Raw genomic sequence first — 23219 nt, 5'->3', positions numbered from 1 at the left:
AGAAGAAGAGGATGGTGTGCTCAGCTTCGTCCAGGGAGTCCTCTATTTATAGAATCGAGAGAGGGCTGCGGGGCAGGGTTGAGGTCGACAAGCGTGCGGCGATTCCGGCGAGCTGTTGGGCTAGGCAATGGTGCAGTGACGTTCTCCTCGTCCAGGCGAAGCTATAGGTAGCGACGGCACGGTCGGGCGGCGTCTGAGGGCGACGCATTGCTTCCGTGTTTGCGGGCGGCGTTCACGGGATCTGCTCCGTCGTCTCCGGCGGCGGTGGTCCAGGGAGTGGTCGTGAGCTTGTCTGGTGGTGTCGAGGTGGCACGGCGGTGCTCAACGCAGCAAGAGAGGGGCCAGAGGCGGCGTGTACTGGCAGGGTGGCGCGTTCTGCGCGCACGTTCTCCGGCGAGGCTACGGCGGCTATGGCGATGCGGTCGGTGCTAGGCGAGGTAGACGAGCATGGTGGCATCGTTGGGCGCCAGGGCCAGTGGTGGCGATGAAGGAGAAGAGGGGGAGCTCGACATGACCGGCATGGTGGCGTCATGGCCATGTGGGGGTCTCCCTAGGGTTGCTCTTAGGGTTGCTATGCTGCATTAAGTGAGAGAGGGGACAAGGGGACCAAGTAGAGAGGTTTAGGGCAGGTTAGGGTGAGTGTAGATCACTATTTGAAATAGTGTGTAATAGTTCCATATTTGCAAATTTGTAAATTTTGTCCAAATTCAAATGAGTTCAAAGGTTGCAAGATTTGAATTGTGTGTGTTTGGTTAAGTTGTAAATGACCAGAGAAGTTGAGGTGTGGTGGTGGAATGGTCCAATTCAAAGAATTGCAAAAATTGATAAGTGTGAGAATGTTCCACTTGATAAAAAGTGTCAACTTTGGATGAGCATAGCATTTGATCTAAAAAGAATTTGGCATGGTGATCTTTACAAAAAGTGTTCACCTTGATGTTGTCTTGGATGAGGTGCAAAGAGTTGACAAAGTTTAGTTTGGAAAATTTGAATTGCAAGGGCTCAAAGTAGGGATCAGGCTAAAAATGGCAGATTTGACCATTATCATATGTGATCCAAATTTGAGTTTGAAATTCCTTTGATTTGTGTTTCTTTGATTCCAAAAGTTGTAATAAGTGTTTAGTAACATTGTTCAACTAATGGTGAAGACCAAATTGATCTAGGGTCAAAATTTATAAAAATGGCATAAGCCATATGTGAGGGTTTTAGGGTTTTTCTTTTATTTGATTTCTTTCTCTTTTTGATTTATTTGGTTGGTGATCTTCATATGATCACATTAGGGTTTTAGAGTATAGCACATACACATAATAACAATCATCATGGCATATCAATCAAATACACAAGTCCTATGCAGGGTACTATATGCAATTTAAAAAGTTTTTGTTGGTTTGAAATTTTGTTTTCTGGAAGTCTTCTAACTTTCTTTTTATTGAAATTTGGGATGTTACAAACCCCCTTACTATAGTTGATAGTATTTACCTTAGTATTAGTTTGCGAGTACTTTAAAGTACTCATGGCTGTGTCCCTGTGAAAGATCGAGATGTCGCCTAGAGGGGGGGGGGGGTGAATAGGCGATTACAAACTCTTGCGGATTTGTCTTGTATGAATGCGGAATTAAACTATCGTTTAGTTTACAAGCACAAACCCTAAATATGCTAAGCTCAACTAAGTGTAACAATAGCAACTAGAGCTAAGCAAGATAGGCACAAGATATATGTAGCACAAGTGATAGCAAGATATATGTACTTCAAGCACGATGGCTATCACAAGGAAAGAGAGCTCGGGTATAGAAATAACCGAGGCACGCGGAGACGAGGATGTATTCCCGTGTTCCCTTGCTTTGCAACAAGGTACGTCACGTTTGGAGGAGTGGAGGTCCCACGAAGGATTCCCCGCGCCACGAAGGCTCACCCTATTCTCCGAACCACACCCACGAAGGATAATGGCCCTTTCCTTATGGTTAGCTTTTCCTCCGCTCCGGAGATGGCAAGCTCCACAACCACTTCACAAGCTCCACGAAGGAGAAGCCCGGGCCTCTTCACAATCTTCTTGAAGAGATCACCGGAGCACCAATCACCAAGCCAACTAGGAGGTCACCCTCCAAGAGTAACAAGCTCACGGTCTCTCACTCGAACAAATCGTGGTGGAGAGCTCAACACTATGCAATGATGCAAAGCAAGAACACCGGAGGTGTTCAAGTCCTTCACACTCAAATCCCACCAAAGCAACGAATGCTAGGATGAGATTGGAGAGGATGAACAAGGGGGAAAGTCAACCAAAGACTCCAAGATCTAGATCCCAAGAGATTCCCTCACTTAGAGAAGAATTGGTTTGGTGGAAGTGTAGATCTAGATCTCCTCTCTCAAATCCTCAAATATGAGCAAGAATCATGGGGGGAACAAGAGAGAGAGCAACTTCTTCAAATGCAACAATGGAGGTGAGAGAAAGGGAAGAAGTGCTAGTCTAAAGGTGGAAGAAGGCCTATTTATAGTCCAAGAAGAGAAATAACCGTTGGGGAAAAAACCAAGTGAAAAACGCATTAAAAGGGGCCCAAAACGTGCTCAGCCGGCGGCCCGGCCAGCCGGCCGGCTGTGACCGGACAGGCCGGTCAGCAGCCCTGGCCTGACCGGATCGGAGGCCAAACACAGCTCGTGGGCTGCGTGGAGAGAAGCAAGGCCCAGCTGGGGCGGGCGATGGGCCGCGCGCAGCAGCCAGGCCGGGCGGGGCGACCAGCGCACCGGCCGCGCGTGGGCGGCGCATAGCCCAGGCCGCGCGGGGAGCCAAGGCCGCGTGGGCCGGCGGAGGAGATGCGGCCCGGAGCCGAATCCGGTCGGGCCGGGGAACTCGCCAGGCTGGCCGGTCAGTGACCGGGCCTTAGGCCGGTCATGGGCCAAAACGCCCCTGGATCCCGGCCGGATGGCACCGGTGCCAGGGCCGGTCTTCGACCGGGTGGGCCGGCGGCTGGGCCGGTCCGGCCGGCTGCCCCATTCCCCTTTTTTTTTCTTTTTTTCTTTTCTCCATTTCCTTTTTCCTTTTTCTTTAATAACTATTGCTCCCGAACCCCGAATGACATGAAACCAATTTTGTTGGAAAGGTAACGACGAATAGAACCCCAACAAAAACTGGAAATATGGAGACTCCTCACATAACATTTTTAGATGATTTTAGAGAGGGAGTCTCCCACCGTCAAGAAACGGTGAAGACGTCCAAACTCGAAAACGCAATAGAAGATGCATGCGGATTCCGTTTTCGATGAACTTGGGCTTGTTGTAAAGCTAGCAACAAGCACAAAAACCTCACACAGAGAAACACCAAGAAGCAATAAGGATATGCAAAGTATGCAAAGGATTGAGCTCCCTAAGACGATGTGATTAAGTTACTCAACCGAAAGCCCCTCTTAATAGTGCGGCTATCTATCCTATAATCCGGTCTCCCAACATCCACCTTGAGACCGGTAAAAGGAAAACCTAGCAAGGCCATACCTTTGCCTTGCGCATCCCGCTTAATCTTGATGATAACTCTTCAAGCTCTACACAAGCCGGAATTCCTCACTTGATCAATGTTGCTTCGTGAAGACTCACAAATACTCCCCCATACACTATGATGGGAAAGCTCCATTGATGCACATCTTCACATGTCCATTATCACCAAATGGACGGCAAGCTTCAAGCATGTGATCTACTTGAGATGCTCATCTTGAACTTGCCCAACTCAATCCTTGTATCTTCTCATACTCACATAAGATAGAGCATGGCTAATATTGAGTTCCACATAAGAACTCCATCTTCATTTCTTCTTCTTGATCATATCACATATGTATCTTCATACCGATGATCTTGATGCCAATACACAAGATATACCTTTATCTTCATGGCATCCATACTTGAATCCAACACATGGAGTACAAGTAGAACCTATGGAATATTCCTTCATATAAACTTCAATGAAAACATTAGTCCATAGGGGTTGTCATTAATTACCAAAACCACACATAGGGGCAATGTACCCTTACAATCTCCCCCATTTTGGTAATTGATGACAACCACAATAAGAGGGTTTATATAATGAATATTAGTGACAAGTACGCAACTTATCCGAGAATAAGTTGTATACAAGAGGTTGTATTTGATATGGTCAAGTAATCACAAAGCTACTAGCCCATATCAAAACCGGCTCTACTCACACAACTACAACAAATGCAATGGATGTGAGTAGAACCAATATATATAGAGAAAACTCCCCCACAATGTATGCACGTGTGATGAACATGAATTCATTGCATATATTGTCAAGATTAATCTTTGGGATAGTTTCCACTATATATATACAACCATGAAAGACATATAAATATGGAATGCATGAGAGGCAAAACACTTAAGCACAAACCAAGCTTAAGTATAAAACCAATCCCTTAAACCCTCTAAACTTCTCCCCCATTGGCATCGATTGTCAAAATGGGTGAAAAATTTAGAAGGCCAATATAATGTGAGTTCCTCCCCAAAGTGTGCACTTCTCATAATTTGAGTGGAATCAAGTGCACATATCCAATGATGAATACTTGAAGGAAATCAAACTATATTGAGGATCAAAGATTGCATAAAGATAACATGGTGAAGTGAGCTTCAATAAATAAAGCAGGCAATCAAAGATCCAATTGGACAAACAAAGATATCATGATAAGAGAAATATAGTGCTTCTAGAAATAAGAAAGCTCCCCAAGGTTCGTGCACAATTTATAATGTTTGCATTTGAATACAATATGCACAAACATGGAATCCTCACTCCCTATATATCATTTAGAACACAACTAAGATAAAGAGAGTATGCTTATCAAGAACAACTTTAGTCCAACAATTACGAGATATGAGTGCATGAAGAAAATAAATAAACCAAGCACTCATAAATTTTCTTTACCAACCCACTAAAAACAAAAGGGGTAAAAGATGGTCGGCAAAGAGCAAGAATATCAAGATGATGGATTAACGCTCTTATGTATATGAGTTTCTAAAGTGGACAAAGTGATCCATAAAGAAACATGCACACACAAGAGGTTAACAAAATAGATAAGACAAGATACCCAAGATGAAGTCATAAAATATACCAAAGGATGTTTGCTTAAGAGCATATATAGCCTATGGCTCCAATTTTCACTTATGGTATATGAATGAACTTCAACCAAGTTAAACCTCAAAAACATTACAACTAACAATAAGGGAAGTAGAGCTAGTTGGAGTGTTTTGAGAAAGGCAACAAGTATCACAAAAATGGATTTATTTCACAAATTCATCAATATTGCACACAAGAGCTCTTTGAGGAATTGATATGCAATAAATTGCTAGAGGGCATATTTGTGATAGGTGAATCATAAAATATGATATATATATATATATATAACCTATCATATGCATCTTCTCAAATTACTCAAGTGTACAATAAGAAGTTTTCTTTAAAAGGATTTTTCAAGAACCTCAATATTTTCGAAATAAGGAATTTCCTGCCAAGATGCAACCTACAAGAGGTTGGATGATATATGAGTATGCATGAATAAGATACTTGTTACCGAGATAGCAATGGCTTGATGTAGTAGATAAGAGTTCATCGATCATCCTAGCTTGACTCCAATTCTCATATGGTGATAACACCTTCCTTATAGATGAGACAAGCCTCCATTGCATCTCCAATGTACCTAAAACATCATTCAAGTACATCTTGGCCCCCAAACTTATTGGGTCCAACATGGTTAGACAAACCACAATATATAGGACACACTCCATATAAATATGTGCATATTTAGATGAAGTTTGAATTTCATGCACATCTTAGCCATTTAGGATTTGATGGAGTATATCCTACATAATGGATCAAAAGAAAGCAAGCATGCTACAAGTATAAACAAATTTCATATAAGCATGCACCAAAACCTTTAAAGATCCAAGAAAGATATACTTTGGACAAAACACCAAAAGAAATAGATAAGGCATAGAGGTGCCACAAAACAAATTTGTTGTCCAAGTTATATCTAAGAAGCAAATCACAAAAGATTTGTTCAACAAAGTTCAACAAATGAACTAAGAAGAAACCATTGAGCATAACGGATAAAATAAAGCAAACATGCTCAAGGATTTATCTCATTCAAGCAAATAAATCATGTAAGAAAGAATGAGATAGCAAACTTCCCAAAAGAGCAAGGTTCAAACAAAATAAACCAAACCCTATACACTTTTCACAATGGCACAATGTACCGTAAGGAAAAGGTTTGTCTTCCAAAACAAACACTTGATATGAATCAAGAGAATTTATCAAAACATTTTTCAAAGGGACAAGGAAGACACATGGGAGCAACAAAGATTTGTTGGAAGTAAAATAAGGCAATAAGAAACAATCCAAGGTGAAGATGATCCAAAGATTCAACCACATACAAGGTTATCAATTGTCAAGGACAATGAGTATATAGGAAATAATTTCCGGTGGAGTATTGACAATGTTAGAAAGGATCAACTTCACAATAAAAGGCATAGGATAAGTATATAGAATTGAGCACTATGCACGGATGAAGATTCTTGATAGCTTCAACTAGTCACACAATCACGCACGGCAATGATTAGAATAACTTGAAGCAAACGGTGTCCCAAATAAGATATAGAGATATGTATTTGAGGAAAAACCGCACCAAGAATTTCATATTCAAACACAAGCCCACAAGATAAGTAATACAATATTTTTATTAGGAATGGAGCTTGTTTGAGCAAACATGCCACCTATGAACAAGATAATTAAGAGCATCAACTCTAAGTGGCATAACCTCATATGTTCACATTTTCTAGGCTTGTGATATGTACAAAACATATTACTCCCCCATAATGTGATAAAACATTTCTTCTAAATAAGAGGCAACTAAAATTCAACTAGAGATGATTAATGGATATTTAGAATTTGAATTTCTCATGAGTATGGCACACCACATAGTGACTAGATAATCTTGCAATATCAATACTAAGTGGTGATACCCATATACACACATTTTATAGAAGGAGAAATGCACAAAGCATAACACTCCCCCAAAATGGGATGTTCCATTAATCACTCAAAGAGGGCCAAATAAGATATCATCAAGATGCATTAGGCTCAAAACAATACATAAGTATATGATGAGTCAAACAAACATACTTGAATACACAAGATAAGCAAGTAAGACACAACACATACATACACATATTTGGTACAAAACCAAACATGCAAAGGGGCAAGTAACTTACAATAAACATGAAGAGTTGAAGTATAAGTTACCGCAAAGAGGAACATTGGATATAAGATATAGATGATAATCCATACGACTTGGCTTGGTAAAAATACAATATATGAAGATCCCTTAATTCTTCATGAAGTAGCCAAATCTCCAATGACCTCCACTTGTACCTATTGATCAAGTTTGAGATTGTTGGTCCCCAACCAAGTTGGGTCCTAAGAGATTAGTCACAATAGGCTTGGCAACCCAAATGATTCTTTTCTTGAAACCACTTTGAGTTCCAACAAACTTGGCAAACACATTGCCATCCTTATCCTTCCCTAGAGAATAATCATTATCAACAATTATAGGGTTAGATAAGGTACCACCTAAGCAAGAAGAAGCAAAGTGCCCCTTCTCACGACATAAGTAGCAAGTGTTCCCCTTTCTCTTCTTTATTGATTTCTTCTCTTGGGGAACAATATCTTGATTCTTCTTGGGAAGTGCCCTATCTTCAACTTGAGGTCGAGCATGGGCTTGACCTTGACCTTGTGGCCGTTTCCCTTGTTGTTTCTCACTCAAGTGCTTCTTCTTCTTCAATGGGCATGATCTAACATGATGCCCTTCAACCTTGCACTTGAAGCAAACCAACTTGGCCGGATCCTTGACTTTGTCTTGGCCCTTCTTCTTGTTGCTCTTGCTCTTGGACTTGTTCTTGTTATTGGAGTTGAATCCAAGTCCGCTTTTGTCATTGGGGGATTGTTGCACACTTAGCATCTTGTCAAGTGCGGATTTCCCTTCATGACGCTTTTCCAAGTCTTTCTTCAAAGAAAGGACTTGAGCCTCGAGCTCTTTTATTTCCTCTACATGGTTAGTAGAAATACAAGTACTAGAGGAAGTAGAAGCTTCATTGTTAGAGCAACAAGGCAAAGTGAGTAATCCAACACAAGGTGTATCACTAGTTTGACTAGATGGATTACAAGGACTAGCACATGGCAATATAACATTTGTAGTAGAGATTGTGCTATCATCCATATGAGGCTCACAAGATGTTACCTTAGTGATACTAGCCTCATGAGCTAACTTTAGCCCATCATAGGAAATTAGAAGTTCATCATGAGAGCTTGAGAGCTTTTTATGACTTTCTTCCAATTCCCTATAATTGCTAGTTAGCAACTCAAGTTGAGCCCTTAGCTCAACATTCTCCTTTAAGGTCGATGCTTCACAAGAATTAGAGTTAGTAGCACAAGCATCAACAATAGTTTTCTCATTTTCATGCATATAGGATTCAAATTTTTGTGTAAGCATGAAATTAGCATGCTTCTCATCTTTTAGCTCATGCTTGAGGAGAGTGAATCTCATTTCCTCATTTTCAACATGGGATTCCAACTTCACTATGGTTTCCTTATATTTATTCAAGATATCCATAGAGTATTCGAGATTAGCACGAGCTTCTTTATTACCATGAAGAGAAGCATATATCATTGCCATATTATGCACCAAGGTATTATATTCTTCATCATTATCATCATCATCACTCTCATCATTAGAGGAAGTGTTAGGAGTCAAAGTAGGAGATACCTTTGATCCATTTGCCATAAGGCACATGTGCATACCGGAGGATGAAGATGAAGATATTCTTGAATCCTCATTTGAAAACATGTCTTGATCCATATAGTGTTCGGTTTCCTCTACATTGTTAGTCAACAAACAACTAGAGGAAATATAAGCATTTCGATTATGGGGGCAAGACAAGGTAAGCATATCTTCATGAGATTTATGTAAGCAATTTACACATGATATGCAAGGACTAACAACACAAGCATGTAGGTCATTTTCAATGCTAGATGTGTTTAAGTCCAAAGAGGAAACATTGCAATGAGATAGAGATGAAGAGTCATCACTATTGATCACAATATCAACATTGCAATTTCCCTCACCACTCACCATATCATTACCTTGTGTCTTGCAACACGTTGGTGAAGTGGAAGAAGATGATATATCATCACGACCAGGAGGTGGAAGCAACTTGGAGCTCTTCATGATGTGAAGGGAAGAGAGCTCCTCGGAGACACCACCGACCAATTGAGAAGTGGATCCACCAAACATTTCCTTAAGCTTGATCCACATCTCATGAGACGACTTTCGCTTTATATATATCAAGAACCTACGAAAATCGGGTCTCAAGGAGAATAAAAGCTCATTAGATACTTGAGCTTCAAGATGTAAGTTTTTCTCATCCTCTAAAGATAGATTTTGAGGATCCATCGGAGGAGAAAAGCCTACATCTAGAAATTGCTCAATGTTTGGACACAAGGTCCGAAGTTTACAAAGCAAGCAATTTCGCCACAAATGATAATTTGTGCCAACAAAGATAATTGTGTCATTGTGCACTAAATTACTAGCCGACATCTTTACTCTCAAGGCGGTGAAGCCTAAAACAAGGAGAGACCTTGCTCTGATACCAATTGAAAGATCGAGATGTCGCCTAGAGGGGGGGGGTGAATAGGCGATTACAAACTCTTGCGGATTTGTCTTGTATGAATGCGGAATTAAACTATCGTTTAGTTTACAAGCACAAACCCTAAATATGCTAAGCTCAACTAAGTGTAACAATAGCAACTAGAGCTAAGCAAGATAGGCACAAGATATATGTAGCACAAGTGATAGCAAGATATATGTACTTCAAGCACGATGGCTATCACAAGGAAAGAGAGCTCGGGTATAGAAATAACCGAGGCACGCGGAGACGAGGATGTATTCCCGTGTTCCCTTGCTTTGCAACAAGGTACGTCACGTTTGGAGGAGTGGAGGTCCCACGAAGGATTCCCCGCGCCACGAAGGCTCACCCTATTCTCCGAACCACACCCACGAAGGATAATGGCCCTTTCCTTATGGTTAGCTTTTCCTCCGCTCCGGAGATGGCAAGCTCCACAACCACTTCACAAGCTCCACGAAGGAGAAGCCCGGGCCTCTTCACAATCTTCTTGAAGAGATCACCGGAGCACCAATCACCAAGCCAACTAGGAGGTCACCCTCCAAGAGTAACAAGCTCACGGTCTCTCACTCGAACAAATCGTGGTGGAGAGCTCAACACTATGCAATGATGCAAAGCAAGAACACCGGAGGTGTTCAAGTCCTTCACACTCAAATCCCACCAAAGCAACGAATGCTAGGATGAGATTGGAGAGGATGAACAAGGGGAAAGTCAACCAAAGACTCCAAGATCTAGATCCCAAGAGATTCCCTCACTTAGAGAAGAATTGGTTTGGTGGAAGTGTAGATCTAGATCTCCTCTCTCAAATCCTCAAATATGAGCAAGAATCATGGGGGGAACAAGAGAGAGAGCAACTTCTTCAAATGCAACAATGGAGGTGAGAGAAAGGGAAGAAGTGCTAGTCTAAAGGTGGAAGAAGGCCTATTTATAGTCCAAGAAGAGAAATAACCGTTGGGGAAAAAACCAAGTGAAAAACGCATTAAAAGGGGCCCAAAAACGTGCCCAGCCGGCGGCCCAGCCGGCCGACCGGGGCTGTGACCGGACAGGCCGGTCGGCCCGGTCGACCGCACTGGAGGCCAAACACACCTCGTGGCCTGCCTCGAGAGAAGCAAGGCCCAGCTGGGGCGGGCGATGGGCCGCGCGCGGCAGCCAGCCCGGGCGGGGCGACCAGGCGCACCAGCCGCGCGTGGGCGGCGCATAGCCCAGGCCGCGCGGGGGAGCCAAGGCCGCGTGGGCCGGCGGAGGAGATGCGGCCGAGCCGAATCCGGTCGGGCCGGGGAACTCGCCAGGCTGGCCGGTCGATGACCGGGCCTTAGGCCGGTCATGGGCCAAAACGCCCACTGGATCCCGGCCGGATGGCACCGGTGCAGTGGCCGGTCTTCGACCGGGTGGGCCGGCGCGGCTGGGCGGTCCGGCCGGCTGCCCCATTCCCCTTTTTTTTTCCTTTTTTTCTTTTCTCCATTTCCTTTTTCCTTTTTCTTTAATAACTATTGCTCCCGAACCCCGAATGACATGAAACCAATTTTGTTGGAAAGGTAACGACGAATAGAACCCCAACAAAAACTGGAAATATGGAGACTCCTCACATAACATTTTTAGATGATTTTAGAGAGGGAGTCTCCCACCGTCAAGAAACGGTGAAGACGTCCAAACTCGAAAACGCAATAGAAGATGCATGCGGATTCCGTTTTCGATGAACTTGGGCTTGTTGTAAAGCTAGCAACAAGCACAAAAACCTCACACAGAGAAACACCAAGAAGCAATAAGGATATGCAAAGTATGCAAAGGATTGAGCTCCCTAAGACGATGTGATTAAGTTACTCAACCGAAAGCCCCTCTTAATAGTGCGGCTATCTATCCTATAATCCGGTCTCCCAACATCCACCTTGAGACCGGTAAAAGGAAAACCTAGCAAGGCCATACCTTTGCCTTGCGCATCCCGCTTAATCTTGATGATAACTCTTCAAGCTCTACACAAGCCGGAATTCCTCACTTGATCAATGTTGCTTCGTGAAGACTCACAAATACTCCCCCATACACTATGATGGGAAAGCTCCATTGATGCACATCTTCACATGTCCATTATCACCAAATGGACGGCAAGCTTCAAGCATGTGATCTACTTGAGATGCTCATCTTGAACTTGCCCAACTCAATCCTTGTATCTTCTCATACTCACATAAGATAGAGCATGGCTAATATTGAGTTCCACATAAGAACTCCATCTTCATTTCTTCTTCTTGATCATATCACATATGTATCTTCATACCGATGATCTTGATGCCAATACACAAGATATACCTTTATCTTCATGGCATCCATACTTGAATCCAACACATGGAGTACAAGTAGAACCTATGGAATATTCCTTCATATAAACTTCAATGAAAACATTAGTCCATAGGGGTTGTCATTAATTACCAAAACCACACATAGGGGCAATGTACCCTTACACCCTGGCTATTCAAATGGCCAGACTATGAAGAGGAGTATCAGATCCCGGAAGAAGGATAGCAGGACGTCTACGACAACTAGGATCGCTCCTGATGTCAACAGTTGCTTGTGGAATAGATGGACTACTACTACGCTATTTCGCTTCCGCTATGTGTTATGTAATTGATCAATAGAACTTCTATTATTGTAATGAGACTGGATCATGTGATCCTTTATTTGTAAGACGATTATGGTATGTAATGAATGATGTGTTGTGATATCAATCTATTATGTCTCGCAAAAACAATATTCCTGGGATTACGATGAATGTCATAATAAGCATCTGAACTTAAAAATCCGGGTGTTGACAGGTAGGCCCCAGTATACCTGTAGCGTGTTTGTTATAGTACCTGTAGCGTGGCTCGAGGAAGCCATGCTGCAGATACTTTTCGCCTGGATAGGATGATGAGGTTCACTTATCTGTAGAGTGGATTATACATGTGCATGCTCCAGGTAAGACTTACCTGTAGCATGGTCTTTTTTACATACGCTAGATAATACATTAGATAATACATGTAGGGTGCACTTTATTTGGCCCACCACGAACGTCCATACGCCTATAGCCAGTTTCCTAGTACTGTTAGGATGAAAACTGATGATCTTTTGTCGGTTGTTAGATCCATCGATGTCATTAAAAAAGATATAAATTTCCGATGAATCGTTCGTATCTTTCTTACTGGTGCCGTCAATGGATAACAATGTAACAAATATATAAACAATTCCAGCCACAATGGTTTCTATGGCTTGTTTGGTTCAGATGATTCTTAAAACACATGAATAATTAAAATTCATGTGTAAAACAAAAATTTAAAAATGGTGAACTTTTGCAAATTTGGGTATGTTTGGTTCGTATGAATATAATTAACATATAAATCTTAATAAACATGGTCAAATGAAAGTCAAACCACTTGACAAAGTATAATTATGATGCTATTATCCGTCTCGTTGTCCATACGAAGAAATTTGAATACCAACCAGATGGACTGTAAAGTTTCTGCATATTTTGCTTTAAAACTTCTCTCAAACCAATAAACATTATTTCCTCCATTTTAAAATGTACTACCCCATGTTGAAATATTCTATATTTATAAAAAGGTTTATATTTTGAAACGGAGGTAATAGTATGTTTTGGAATCCAGCTAGAGGTACTTTGGTTATATTATTCATCCGCTCTTTCCTTTTGACAGAAAAGACATATCTGCTGCCTCCACCTCTTCCTCTTCCATAAGTTGGTTCTCCCTCCTTGGGTCAACCTCGCCGATGTCGGGACGGGCGGTAGAAAACCCGATCTATGAGTTGAGTATTTAATAAAAGTAGCGTTTTCAAGAGAGTTTTGGTAGCCGTCTTATTTTTCGCACACGCTTTCATGGAGATGGCATCATCTACGATAGGTGATCATCGCCCTTCATTTGACAACGAGATCTCCTTTTGACGTCAATGGTTGTGTTGATAGATTAAAATTTCATAGGTATGATCTTTCATATCTTGTTTCTTTAAAAAAAAATTGGATTTTCTATCAAGGTTATCAAGAGGAGGATGATCCTTACATTTTTTTTATCTCGGATGCTAAGTCTTCGACAATGGTGGTTCATATAAACCCCTTTCCAACGATGTTGACAAGGCATATTAATTTCTGAAAAAACTGGTGTTGGTAACATGTCAATGTTTGTTGATTATTTTAATAGCTCTCCGCGTACATGTAGCCTTGATATTGCGGCTCATAAAATTATGGGATGGTATTTGCATGTCTGTGAGTTCGCATCTACGTTCGGTTGTCTTCAGAAAAGTAGAAGATTGTATCATGGAAAAAAAAATTAAGAACCTCGAAAAGTTGCTATTTTTGTGGAATTTATTTTGTAAATTGCTGGACTATCACGTGCCATTAATATTTCTGGTATTGATAGTAAAAAAATAGACCTATCGTGTTAAAAAAAGTTCCGTTAGCCACATGTTAAAAATGGAAAAAATATTCCATTAACCAGAGGAAAGCTTCAACCGGAACGTGACATGAGCGCACCACTTCCACCTTTCCCATTCACGTTGAAGCCAAGCTGGAACACGACGTTGGTGTGGAGCTTGATGCAGGTCGAGGTGCTGGTCGTTGCCAGCGAGCTTGTCCTGACCGCCGGTGTGGATCGGGGCGTCGCCCCCGCCGATGTGCCTTCAGCCTCCTCTAGAACCCGGCGTCCGCGTCGGGTGGCTACTGCGGCGTCTTCAAAGAGGCCTGGTCCTCCAAAGGTTCAGGCCGGCGGCTTAGCTGCGGCCATGGGTTGCTTCGTCTCTCGTTCCGGCGAGTTTGAAGCGGCGTTGATGGCGGCGGCCGATCTTGTTCATCTCAGAGGAGCCCGAGGGCTTGGTTGTAATTTCTTTGTTTTCCAGGGTTCCTTCTGTATGTTGGGGACAGCTGTCCCAGTTCTGATTGTGTCCTGTATCTTTGTTTTCCTTAATTAATATATCAGAGTTTGGGTTCAAAAGCTGGAACACGACGGCGAAAATCCAGCTCACCGGAGATTACCTACCCCTCCACTCCACCGGCTATTCCGGCGGAGCTCCCGTTGTCTCCCGCGGGCTCGCCGCCGCCTGCTAATTTCGCGATTCCCAGCTCGGCTCGGCTCCGCTGTCCGCTCCGCTCCGGTGATCCCGGCTCGTAGCTAGATCTGGCCAGCGGGAAATTGCTCAGCAGGATGGGGCGCTGCCTGGGGCTGCGGTCGGTCGTCCTAGTGTGGGTGGCGGCGGCAGAGGCAGCGGCGGTCGTCGCAGCATCGGGGCCGCGGCAGACGGTATTGGCACTGCCTTCAAATATGGTGCCATCTCCAGTCACATCCAAGGGACATCACTGGTCTTCCTCCAGTGCAACATATATCAGTCGACCTAAGCTTGTCGAAGTCGTCAATGGATTGCTCGGTGTCATGAACCTGCCGTCAACCTGTGCAATACCATACGAACATTCCGCTCCTGAGGAAGTTGCTGCTAACAACGCCTGGCTGGTTAGTGTTCATTTCGGTTTTCAGTTATCCAGAGAGTGCCTTATGCAAAGGATTCTACAGTTTTGCCCTTCGTTGCAGGCAAAATATCCTTCTGCTTTGGCTTCCTTCGACCAAATCATAACCAATGCACAGGGCAAGAAGATCGCCTTGTTTCTGGACTATGATGGCACGCTTTCGCCTATCGTCAATGACCCCGAGAAGGCGTTTATGTCCCCAGAGGTAACTGACATGTTGGATAAACATGCTTACTACTGAAAATCGGTTGAGTTATGCATAACTTGCTTGCTCAATCTGACAAACTTCCTTCAGATGCGCACTGCTGTGAAGAATGTTGCCAAGTTCTGCCCAACGGCAATCGTCAGCGGGAGGTCACGTGAAAAGGTGTGAATACTGACCAAATTAAACACCTCTGGAAGCTAGGCCTGTAGTAAAATCATATATCTGATGCCTCTGCATGTTCAGGTGTTTGAATTTGTGAAGCTGAAGGAGCTCTACTACGCCGGAAGTCATGGAATGGATATACTGGTATCCTCTGCAGATTCTGAAAGTAAAACAAATAATGTTAGCACTTTTTAATCACTTTGGATTTGAAGGACGACTTTTAAATTCCAGAGTTCTACCCTAATATTTTTCCCCTTTTAGTTCCATTATTGTATTTTCTGAACTATTTGTTATTGTAGGACAAAGAAACCAAACTGTTCCAACCTGCAAGTGAGTTCTTACCCATGATCAGTGAGGTATATAGTTAGTTGTAATTTTTTTCTAGGAAGTCATTTGGCTACTTGTATATGCAAATGTCAGCATGCTATATTTTTGCACAACAGGTTTACAAGTCCCTAGTGGAGGCCACACGATCAATCAAGGGTGCAAATGTTGAGAACAACAAGTTTTGTGTGTCTGTACATTTCCGCAACGTCGACAAAAAGGTAGAGTTGGAAATCAAGTTTAGCTGGTTCTGCCTTCCTTGGTGCAGCAATTACACATTCCTCTGAATGTTCTACCTGTGCCTGTCTCCAGGACTGGAAATTAGTCGCGGAGATTGTCGACAATGTCCTGAAAGCTTTTCCTCGTCTCAAACTAACAACCGGACGAAAGGTAGGAAGACTCCAAAGTATTGTAGTCTTGTACCACTGGCAGAATATGCATCTTACCATGTGCAATTATGTAGGTTTTAGAGATTCGTCCAGTGATTGACTGGGACAAGGGAAATGCAGTGGAGTTTCTGCTCCAGTTGCTCCAGCTAGATGACCCTGAAAGCGTTCTTCCTATCTACATTGGAGATGACCAAACCGACGAAGACGCATTCAAGGTTTCATTTTCTTCAGGAAAAAAAGACATTCAGATTATAGAAACAAATTCACTAAGCATACATTCTGTTTCTTCTATTGTTTGCAACGACGATTAGTTGCTCCGGAAGCGGAACTATGGATTTGGGATTCTTGTTTCGCAAGTGCCAAAGGAGACTGAAGCCTTCTACTCACTGCGAGCCCCATCTGAAGTAAAAAACACATTTCATTTTCATGCTTGATTTCTGCACTCCTGTTGATTTGTTCAGTCAACTGATTAGGCCGTTTCGCTTGCCAAATTGTCATGCAGGTGATGGAATTCCTCAATTTTCTTGGTGAGATGCAAGGAAAAAATCACCATGAATGATCAAGAATGATATCTCAGTTAGAGCTGTTTAGTCTGGCAGGAATGACAGTAGCAGTTTTAGCATTTCCTTCCGGGGCGACTATTCACAGCGCTGGAGGTGGATAGCTTAGGTAGCTGCCGCCTACTAAGATGATATTTCGTTTTATTTATCATTGGCAAAAAAAAGTTTCCACTTTGCCCATGAAACTCTGCCACACTTTGCATCATCGTTTGTTATTTCGTGGACGAAAGAACTTGGTGACTTGGTGTAGGTTGACATTCGCCACCACGGCATCGCTACAATCCAGTGTTTCTCATGTTATCGTCTCCACCTGTCTCTGCCCTGAAAACGACAGGCAAACAGTGGGGATGAATAATGCTGTTTCATTAAGTATTAGTAGGCGACCGGTAGGTGCTAACCTTGACCGACTGAGTTGAGTTGTCAGTTGGAAGTTAGAATTCAGAATATTCTTAGCGGCGCAAAACACCAGTTTAATACTACGAACGTACGTACAGTTGTGTTTTTTTTAATAATGAGTAACTTGGTAAAGATACATAAGTTGTCTAAGTCCATTACAAAACAAAACGTGGAGAAAACAAGCAAAACTTGGGCGATTTACACAAAAATAACCCTTTTCTGAAATTATAGCACAGACTGATCCTCCGGGTAAACTATTTCACTCATCTAACCCTTTTGTGTGGCGCCCTTCCCATTGGCGCCACACCTGGCCGAGTGGCGCCCGTCCTGCCGGCGCCACACTCCCATCCGACGTGGCGCCCTCGACGCTGAGGTGTGCTCGAAACTGACGTGGCGGGATGTGTGGCGCCGCCCACATCGGCACCACACTTTGAAAGTGTGGCGCCCGTGGCAAGGGCGCCACACATCTACTTATGTGTGGCCGCGCGAGCCCACCCCAGCCCGACCCAGCCATTCTCCTCTCTCTGTTTCTTCTTCCCCTCAAGAAGGCGCCCGGTTCTCTCTCTCCTCCCTCAAATCCCTACTCAAATCTCTTGGATATCGTCAGATCTGCCCGTGGAGATCGTTCCCAACCCGTTCCTTGAGGTAATCTCCTACCTTCCCCTTCTTTTCATCCATTGATTTTGTGTATTTGGTTGAATCCACATGTGAAACCCTAGATGTGGATTTGGTTGATTTGAGGGTGGAGATGGATTTGGTTGGATGTTAGGGTTGTTGAAGTAGGAGAAATGGTAGTGTGCTAGTTTGTATGGGTAGATTATGTTGATTATGGTAACTAATGAACACATGTGTGTATGTGTTGTTCCCATTATGCTAGGGGGATGGAAAAAATTATTCATGTTCATCATGTGGACAAGGATGCTTTCTTGAAGGAAAACATAGAGCCGTACCCGGAAGAGGTTGACTTGGTGTTTGACCTTAGCCCTAGCTTTGCGGAGGTGGTAGCACAAGTGAGGGTTGAGTTGAATTGGAATGAGCCAAATGATGGTGTTGAGCTAGAGCAAAAAATCAAAGGGCAATGATGCTACCACAAGTCAAGCATCAAGTAGCCAACAAGCTTCAAATCAACCTCCAAGCCAACAAACCCCAAGCCAACAAACCCCAAGCCAACAAGCTCCAAGCCAACAAGCTCCAAGCCAACAAGCCCCACGACAACAAGCTCCAAGCCAACAAGCCCCACGGCAACAACCTCCAACGCAACAAGCTCCAACGCAACAAGCTCCAAGACAGCAAGCCCCACGGCAACAACCTCCAACGCAACAAGCTCCAAGCCAACAAGCTCCAAGGCAACAAGCCGCAAGGGATCAACCACAATGGCGACAAACTCCAAGGCAACCAAGGATTCATGTAGGGCTTAGTAGAGGTCGGCATGGTGGCCGTCGGGGTACCAGTATGCTAGGATATCTAGTGGGGCCTTATCCGTATGTGTCTCCAAGTTACTAATTGCATTGTACTATATATTTTCATATTCCGTGACTAACTTTGGTTTTCTCAATTTTGTTTTCAGGTATGGCAACTCAACCCAACAAGGGGAAGGGGGCGTGGGAGGGCAATGAGAAGGAGGAGTCGGTTTGGGAGGAGGCTGTGAGGACGGTGCGGAAGAGGGAGAAGGAAGAAGTTGCGAGGAAGGAGAAGGAGGAGCACGAGAACAAGATGGCAGAGCGTGCACGTATGCAAAGGGAGTATCAGGAATACATATGGCGCGAGAAGAAGAGGAATGAGAAGATCAAGGCCGAACGGGACCGTCTATGGAGGGAAAAATTCCAGAAGAACTGACAAGTTGCTCAAATAGCGAGGGAGATGGCCAATAGGATGCACCTAGAGGAGGTGGCTAAGGAGGCTGAGCGCATCAAGGAGGAAAGAGCTCAAGCGGAAGCTTCAAAGATGGAGGAGCTCCACCATTTCTTCGACTCTGTGGTTCAGTTGGCTCGGGACATAAGGGAGAAGGAAGAACTGGTGGAAGAATCTAAGAAGAAGAAGGCGAGGGGAGGGAGCCTTTGTGCGGTGACCCAGCATACCACTTCATGTTGTAGTATATAAGTCGTTGATATGATCTTTGTGAAGGGACTTCTTCACAAATTGCCATATCCCTCAGAGTGGTACAACAGAAACATTGCAGGTCATAACACTCCATACATTATTACAAACATTGTCTTACAAGTTGATATTCTCACAGGTCCTATGAGAACATCCTAAGATACTACTTAAGTATGATTACAACTCATAACTAAATATGAAGGGAGCTCAACAACTTATTTAGGTAAGTTCTACGTTGCTCGGCTCTATGATGCTAGGGTATGTCACTACTCCTCCACCTCCGTGTCATCTGGTCCGTAGACTATCCCATAGTCTACTCCTTCCACTCCGCCGGTAAGATCGGGTTCTTCGTAGACCAGCTCGTAACTTCCTTCTGGTGCTCCATCGTTGATGGCCTCCACTTCCGGATCACAGTCTAGCAAGGGTGTCGAAAGAAAGTGAGTACAGGGGTACTCAGCAAGTTCTAAAAGAGTAAAAAGGTGTTTGATGCACTAGCTACGACCATTGATCAGGAAATCGCAGGTCAATGCATGTTTTGAAATCATTTCTTCAAAAGGTTGCTTTTATTATGAAAACTATGCCCGTCAGTCTTCACAGGTTGATTAGAACTTCGTGGAGTTCCTTTCCTGCCGCGTTCGCAGTTCCCTTCCCGGAACAGGGAGTGACAGCCACAATTTGATACACTCTGCAGAGGTGCGTTACTTTTCCCACAAGAGATCTCACCCTTTTTGCCATCCGCAGGGACTTGCCCCCGTTCACACTTCCTTTGGTGTGAGGCCAGGTATAAAGATCCAAGCCCACACCGCCTTCTCCGCGACTGCAAACCCACCCTTTTGTCCAACCGTACACCCCCAGTAGACTTCTCCCGATAATACGGCTTTACTCACGGTGTATGATACGCGTACAACACGCGTCCGTTGGGAACCCCAAGAGGAAGGTGTGATGCGTACAGCGGCAAGTTTTCCCTCAGTATGAAACCAAGGTTTATCGAACCAGTAGGAGCCAAGAAGCACGTTGAAGGTTGATGGCGGCGGGATGTAGTGCGGCGCAACACCAGGGATTCCGGCGCCAACGTGGAACCTGCACAACACAACCAAAGTACTTTGCCCCAACGAAACAGTGAGGTTGTCAATCTCACCGGCTTGCTGTAACAAAGGATTAGATGTATAGTGTGGATGATGATTGTTTGCGTAAAAACAAGAGAACAAGATTGCAGTAGATTGTATTTCAGTATAGAGAATTGGACCGGGGTCCATAGTTCACTAGAGGTGTCTCTCCCATAAGATAAACAACATGTTGGGTGAACAAATTACAGTTGGGCAATTGACAAATAAAGAGGGCATGACCATGCACATACATATTATGATGAGTATAGTGAGATTTAGTTGGGCATTACGACAAAGTACATAGACCGCTATCCAGCATGCATCTATGCCTAAAAAGTCCACCTTCAGGTTATCATCCGAACCCCCTCCAGTATTAAGTTGCTAACAACAGACAATTGCATTAAGTATTGCGCGTAATGTAATCAGTGACTACATCCTTGAACATAGCACCAATGTTTTATCCCTAGTGGCAACAGCACATCCATAACCTTAGAGGTTCTTGTCACCCCTCCAGATTCACGGAGACATGAACCCACTATCGAGCATAAATACTCCCTCTTGGAGTTACTAGCATCAACTTGGCCAGAGCATCTACTAATAACGGAGAGCATGCAAGATCATAAACAACACATAGACATAACTTTGATAATCAACATAACAAGTATTCTCTATTCATCGGATCCCAACAAACGCAACATATAGAGTTACAGATAGATGATCTTGATCATGTTAGGCAGCTCACAAGATCCGACAATTAAGCACAATGGGGAGAAGACAACCATCTAGCTACTGCTATGGACCCATAGTCCAGGGGTAGACTACTCACACATCACTCCGGAGGCGACCATGGCGGCATAGAGTCCTCCGGGAGATGATTCCCCTCTCCGGCAGGGTGCCGGAGGCGATCTCCTGAATCCCCCGAGATGGGATTGGCGGCGGCGGCGTCTCCGGAAGGTTTTCCGTAGCGTGGCTCTCGGTACTGGGGGGTTCGCGCCGGGGGCTTTCAGTAGGCGGAAGGGGAGGTGAGGAGGCGGCACGTGGGGCCCCCACCACAGGGCCGCGGGGCCGGGGGGGCCGCGCCGCCCTAGGGTGTGGCCACCTCGTGGCCCCACTTCGTCTCCTCTTCGGTCTTCTGGAAGCTTCGTGGCGAAATAGGACCCTGGGCGTTGATTTCGTCCAATTCCGAGAATATTTCGTTACTAGGATTTCTGAAACCAAAAATAGCAGAAAATAGCAACTGGCACTTCGGCATCTTGTTAATAGGTTAGTTCCAGAAAATGCACGAATATGACATAAAGTGTGCATAAAACATGTAGATAACATCAATAATGTGGCATGGAACATAAGAAATTATCGATACGTTGGAGACGTATCAGCATCCCCAAGCTTAGTTCTGCTCGTCCCGAGCAGGTAAAACGATAACAAAGATAATTTCTGGAGTGACATGCCATCATAACCTTGATCATACTATTTGTAAAGCATATGTAGTGAATGCAGCGATCAAAACAATGTATATGACATGAGTAAACAAGTGAATCATAAAGCAAAGACTTTTCATGAATAGTACTTCAAGACAAGCATCAATAAGTCTTGCATAAGAGTTAACTCATAAAGCAATAATTCAAAGTAAAAGCATTGAAGCAACACAAAGGAAGATTAAGTTTCAGCGGTTGCTTTCAACTTGTAACATGTATATCTCATGGATATTGTCAACATAGAGTAATATAATAAGTGCAATATGCAAGTATGTAGGAATCAATGCACAGTTCACACAAGTGTTTGCTTCTTGAGGTGGAGAGAAATAGGTGAACTGACTCAACAATGAAAGTAAAAGAATGGTCCTCCATAGAGGAAAAGCATCGATTGCTATATTTGTGCTAGAGCTTTGATTTTGAAAACATGAAACAATTTTGTCAACGGTAGTAATAAAGCATATGTATCATGTAAATTATATCTTACAAGTTGCAAGCCTCATGCATAGTATACTAATAGTGCCCGCACCTTGTCCTAATTAGCTTGGACTACCGGATCATCACAATGCACATGTTTTAACCAAGTGTCACAAAGGGGTACCTCTATGCCGCCTGTACAAAGGTCTAAGGAGAAAGCTCGCATTGGATTTCTCGCTATTGATTATTCTCAACTTAGACATCCATACCGGGACAACATAGACAACAGATAATGGACTCCTCTTTTATGCATAAGCATGTAACAACAATTAATAATTTTCTCATATGAGATTGAGGATATTGTCCAAAACTGAAACTTCCACCATGGATCATGGCTTTAGTTAGCGGCCCAATGTTCTTCTCTAACAATATGCATGCTTAACCATATGGTGGTAGATCTCTCTTACTTCAGACAAGACGAACATGCATAGCAACTCACATGAAATTCAACAAAGAGTAGTTGATGGCGTCCCCAGTGAACATGGTTATCGCACAACAAGCAACTTAATAAGAGATAAAGTGCATAAGTGCATATTCAATACCACAATAGTTTTTAAGCTATTTGTCCCATGAGCTATATATTGCAAAGGTGAATGATGGAATTTTAAAGGTAGCACTCAAGCAATTTACTTTGGAATGGCGGAGAAATACCATGTAGTAGGTAGGTATGGTGGACACAAATGGCATAGTGGTTGGCTCAAGTATTTTGGATGCATGAGAGGTAATCCCTCTCGATACAAGGTTTAGGCTAGCAAGGCTTATTTGAAACAAACACAAGGATGAACCGGTACAGCAAAACTCACATAAAAAACATATTG

At 43.5% G+C, this 23219-nt stretch overlaps 1 protein-coding gene across 2 annotated transcripts; it reads left to right on the top strand.

Annotated features, from left to right (window-relative positions):
- The first annotated feature begins 14651 nt into the window (after positions 1-14651).
- Positions 14652-17148, top strand: LOC127335869 (probable trehalose-phosphate phosphatase 5). 2 transcript variants are annotated; one of them, XM_051362604.2, is made up of 10 exons: positions 14652-15199; positions 15278-15418; positions 15509-15580; positions 15662-15724; positions 15880-15936; positions 16024-16125; positions 16217-16294; positions 16368-16508; positions 16605-16697; positions 16796-17148. In XM_051362604.2, the coding sequence occupies exons 1-10, from the start codon at positions 14897-14899 to the stop codon at positions 16850-16852; spliced, it is 1107 nt and encodes a 368-aa protein (XP_051218564.1). In that variant the 5' UTR covers positions 14652-14896; the 3' UTR covers positions 16853-17148. The 2 variants fall into 2 exon arrangements, with proteins under 2 accessions (XP_051218564.1, XP_051218563.1); XM_051362603.2 differs by having other exon boundaries at positions 15662-15760.
- Positions 17149-23219: the final 6071 nt, after the last annotated feature.

This window comes from Lolium perenne, chromosome 2 (assembly GCF_019359855.2).
Source record: "Lolium perenne isolate Kyuss_39 chromosome 2, Kyuss_2.0, whole genome shotgun sequence".
Classification (NCBI taxonomy): domain Eukaryota; kingdom Viridiplantae; phylum Streptophyta; class Magnoliopsida; order Poales; family Poaceae; genus Lolium; species Lolium perenne.
Note: the sequence above shows the minus strand (reverse complement) of the source record. Positions and strands in the feature narration are given on the sequence as shown.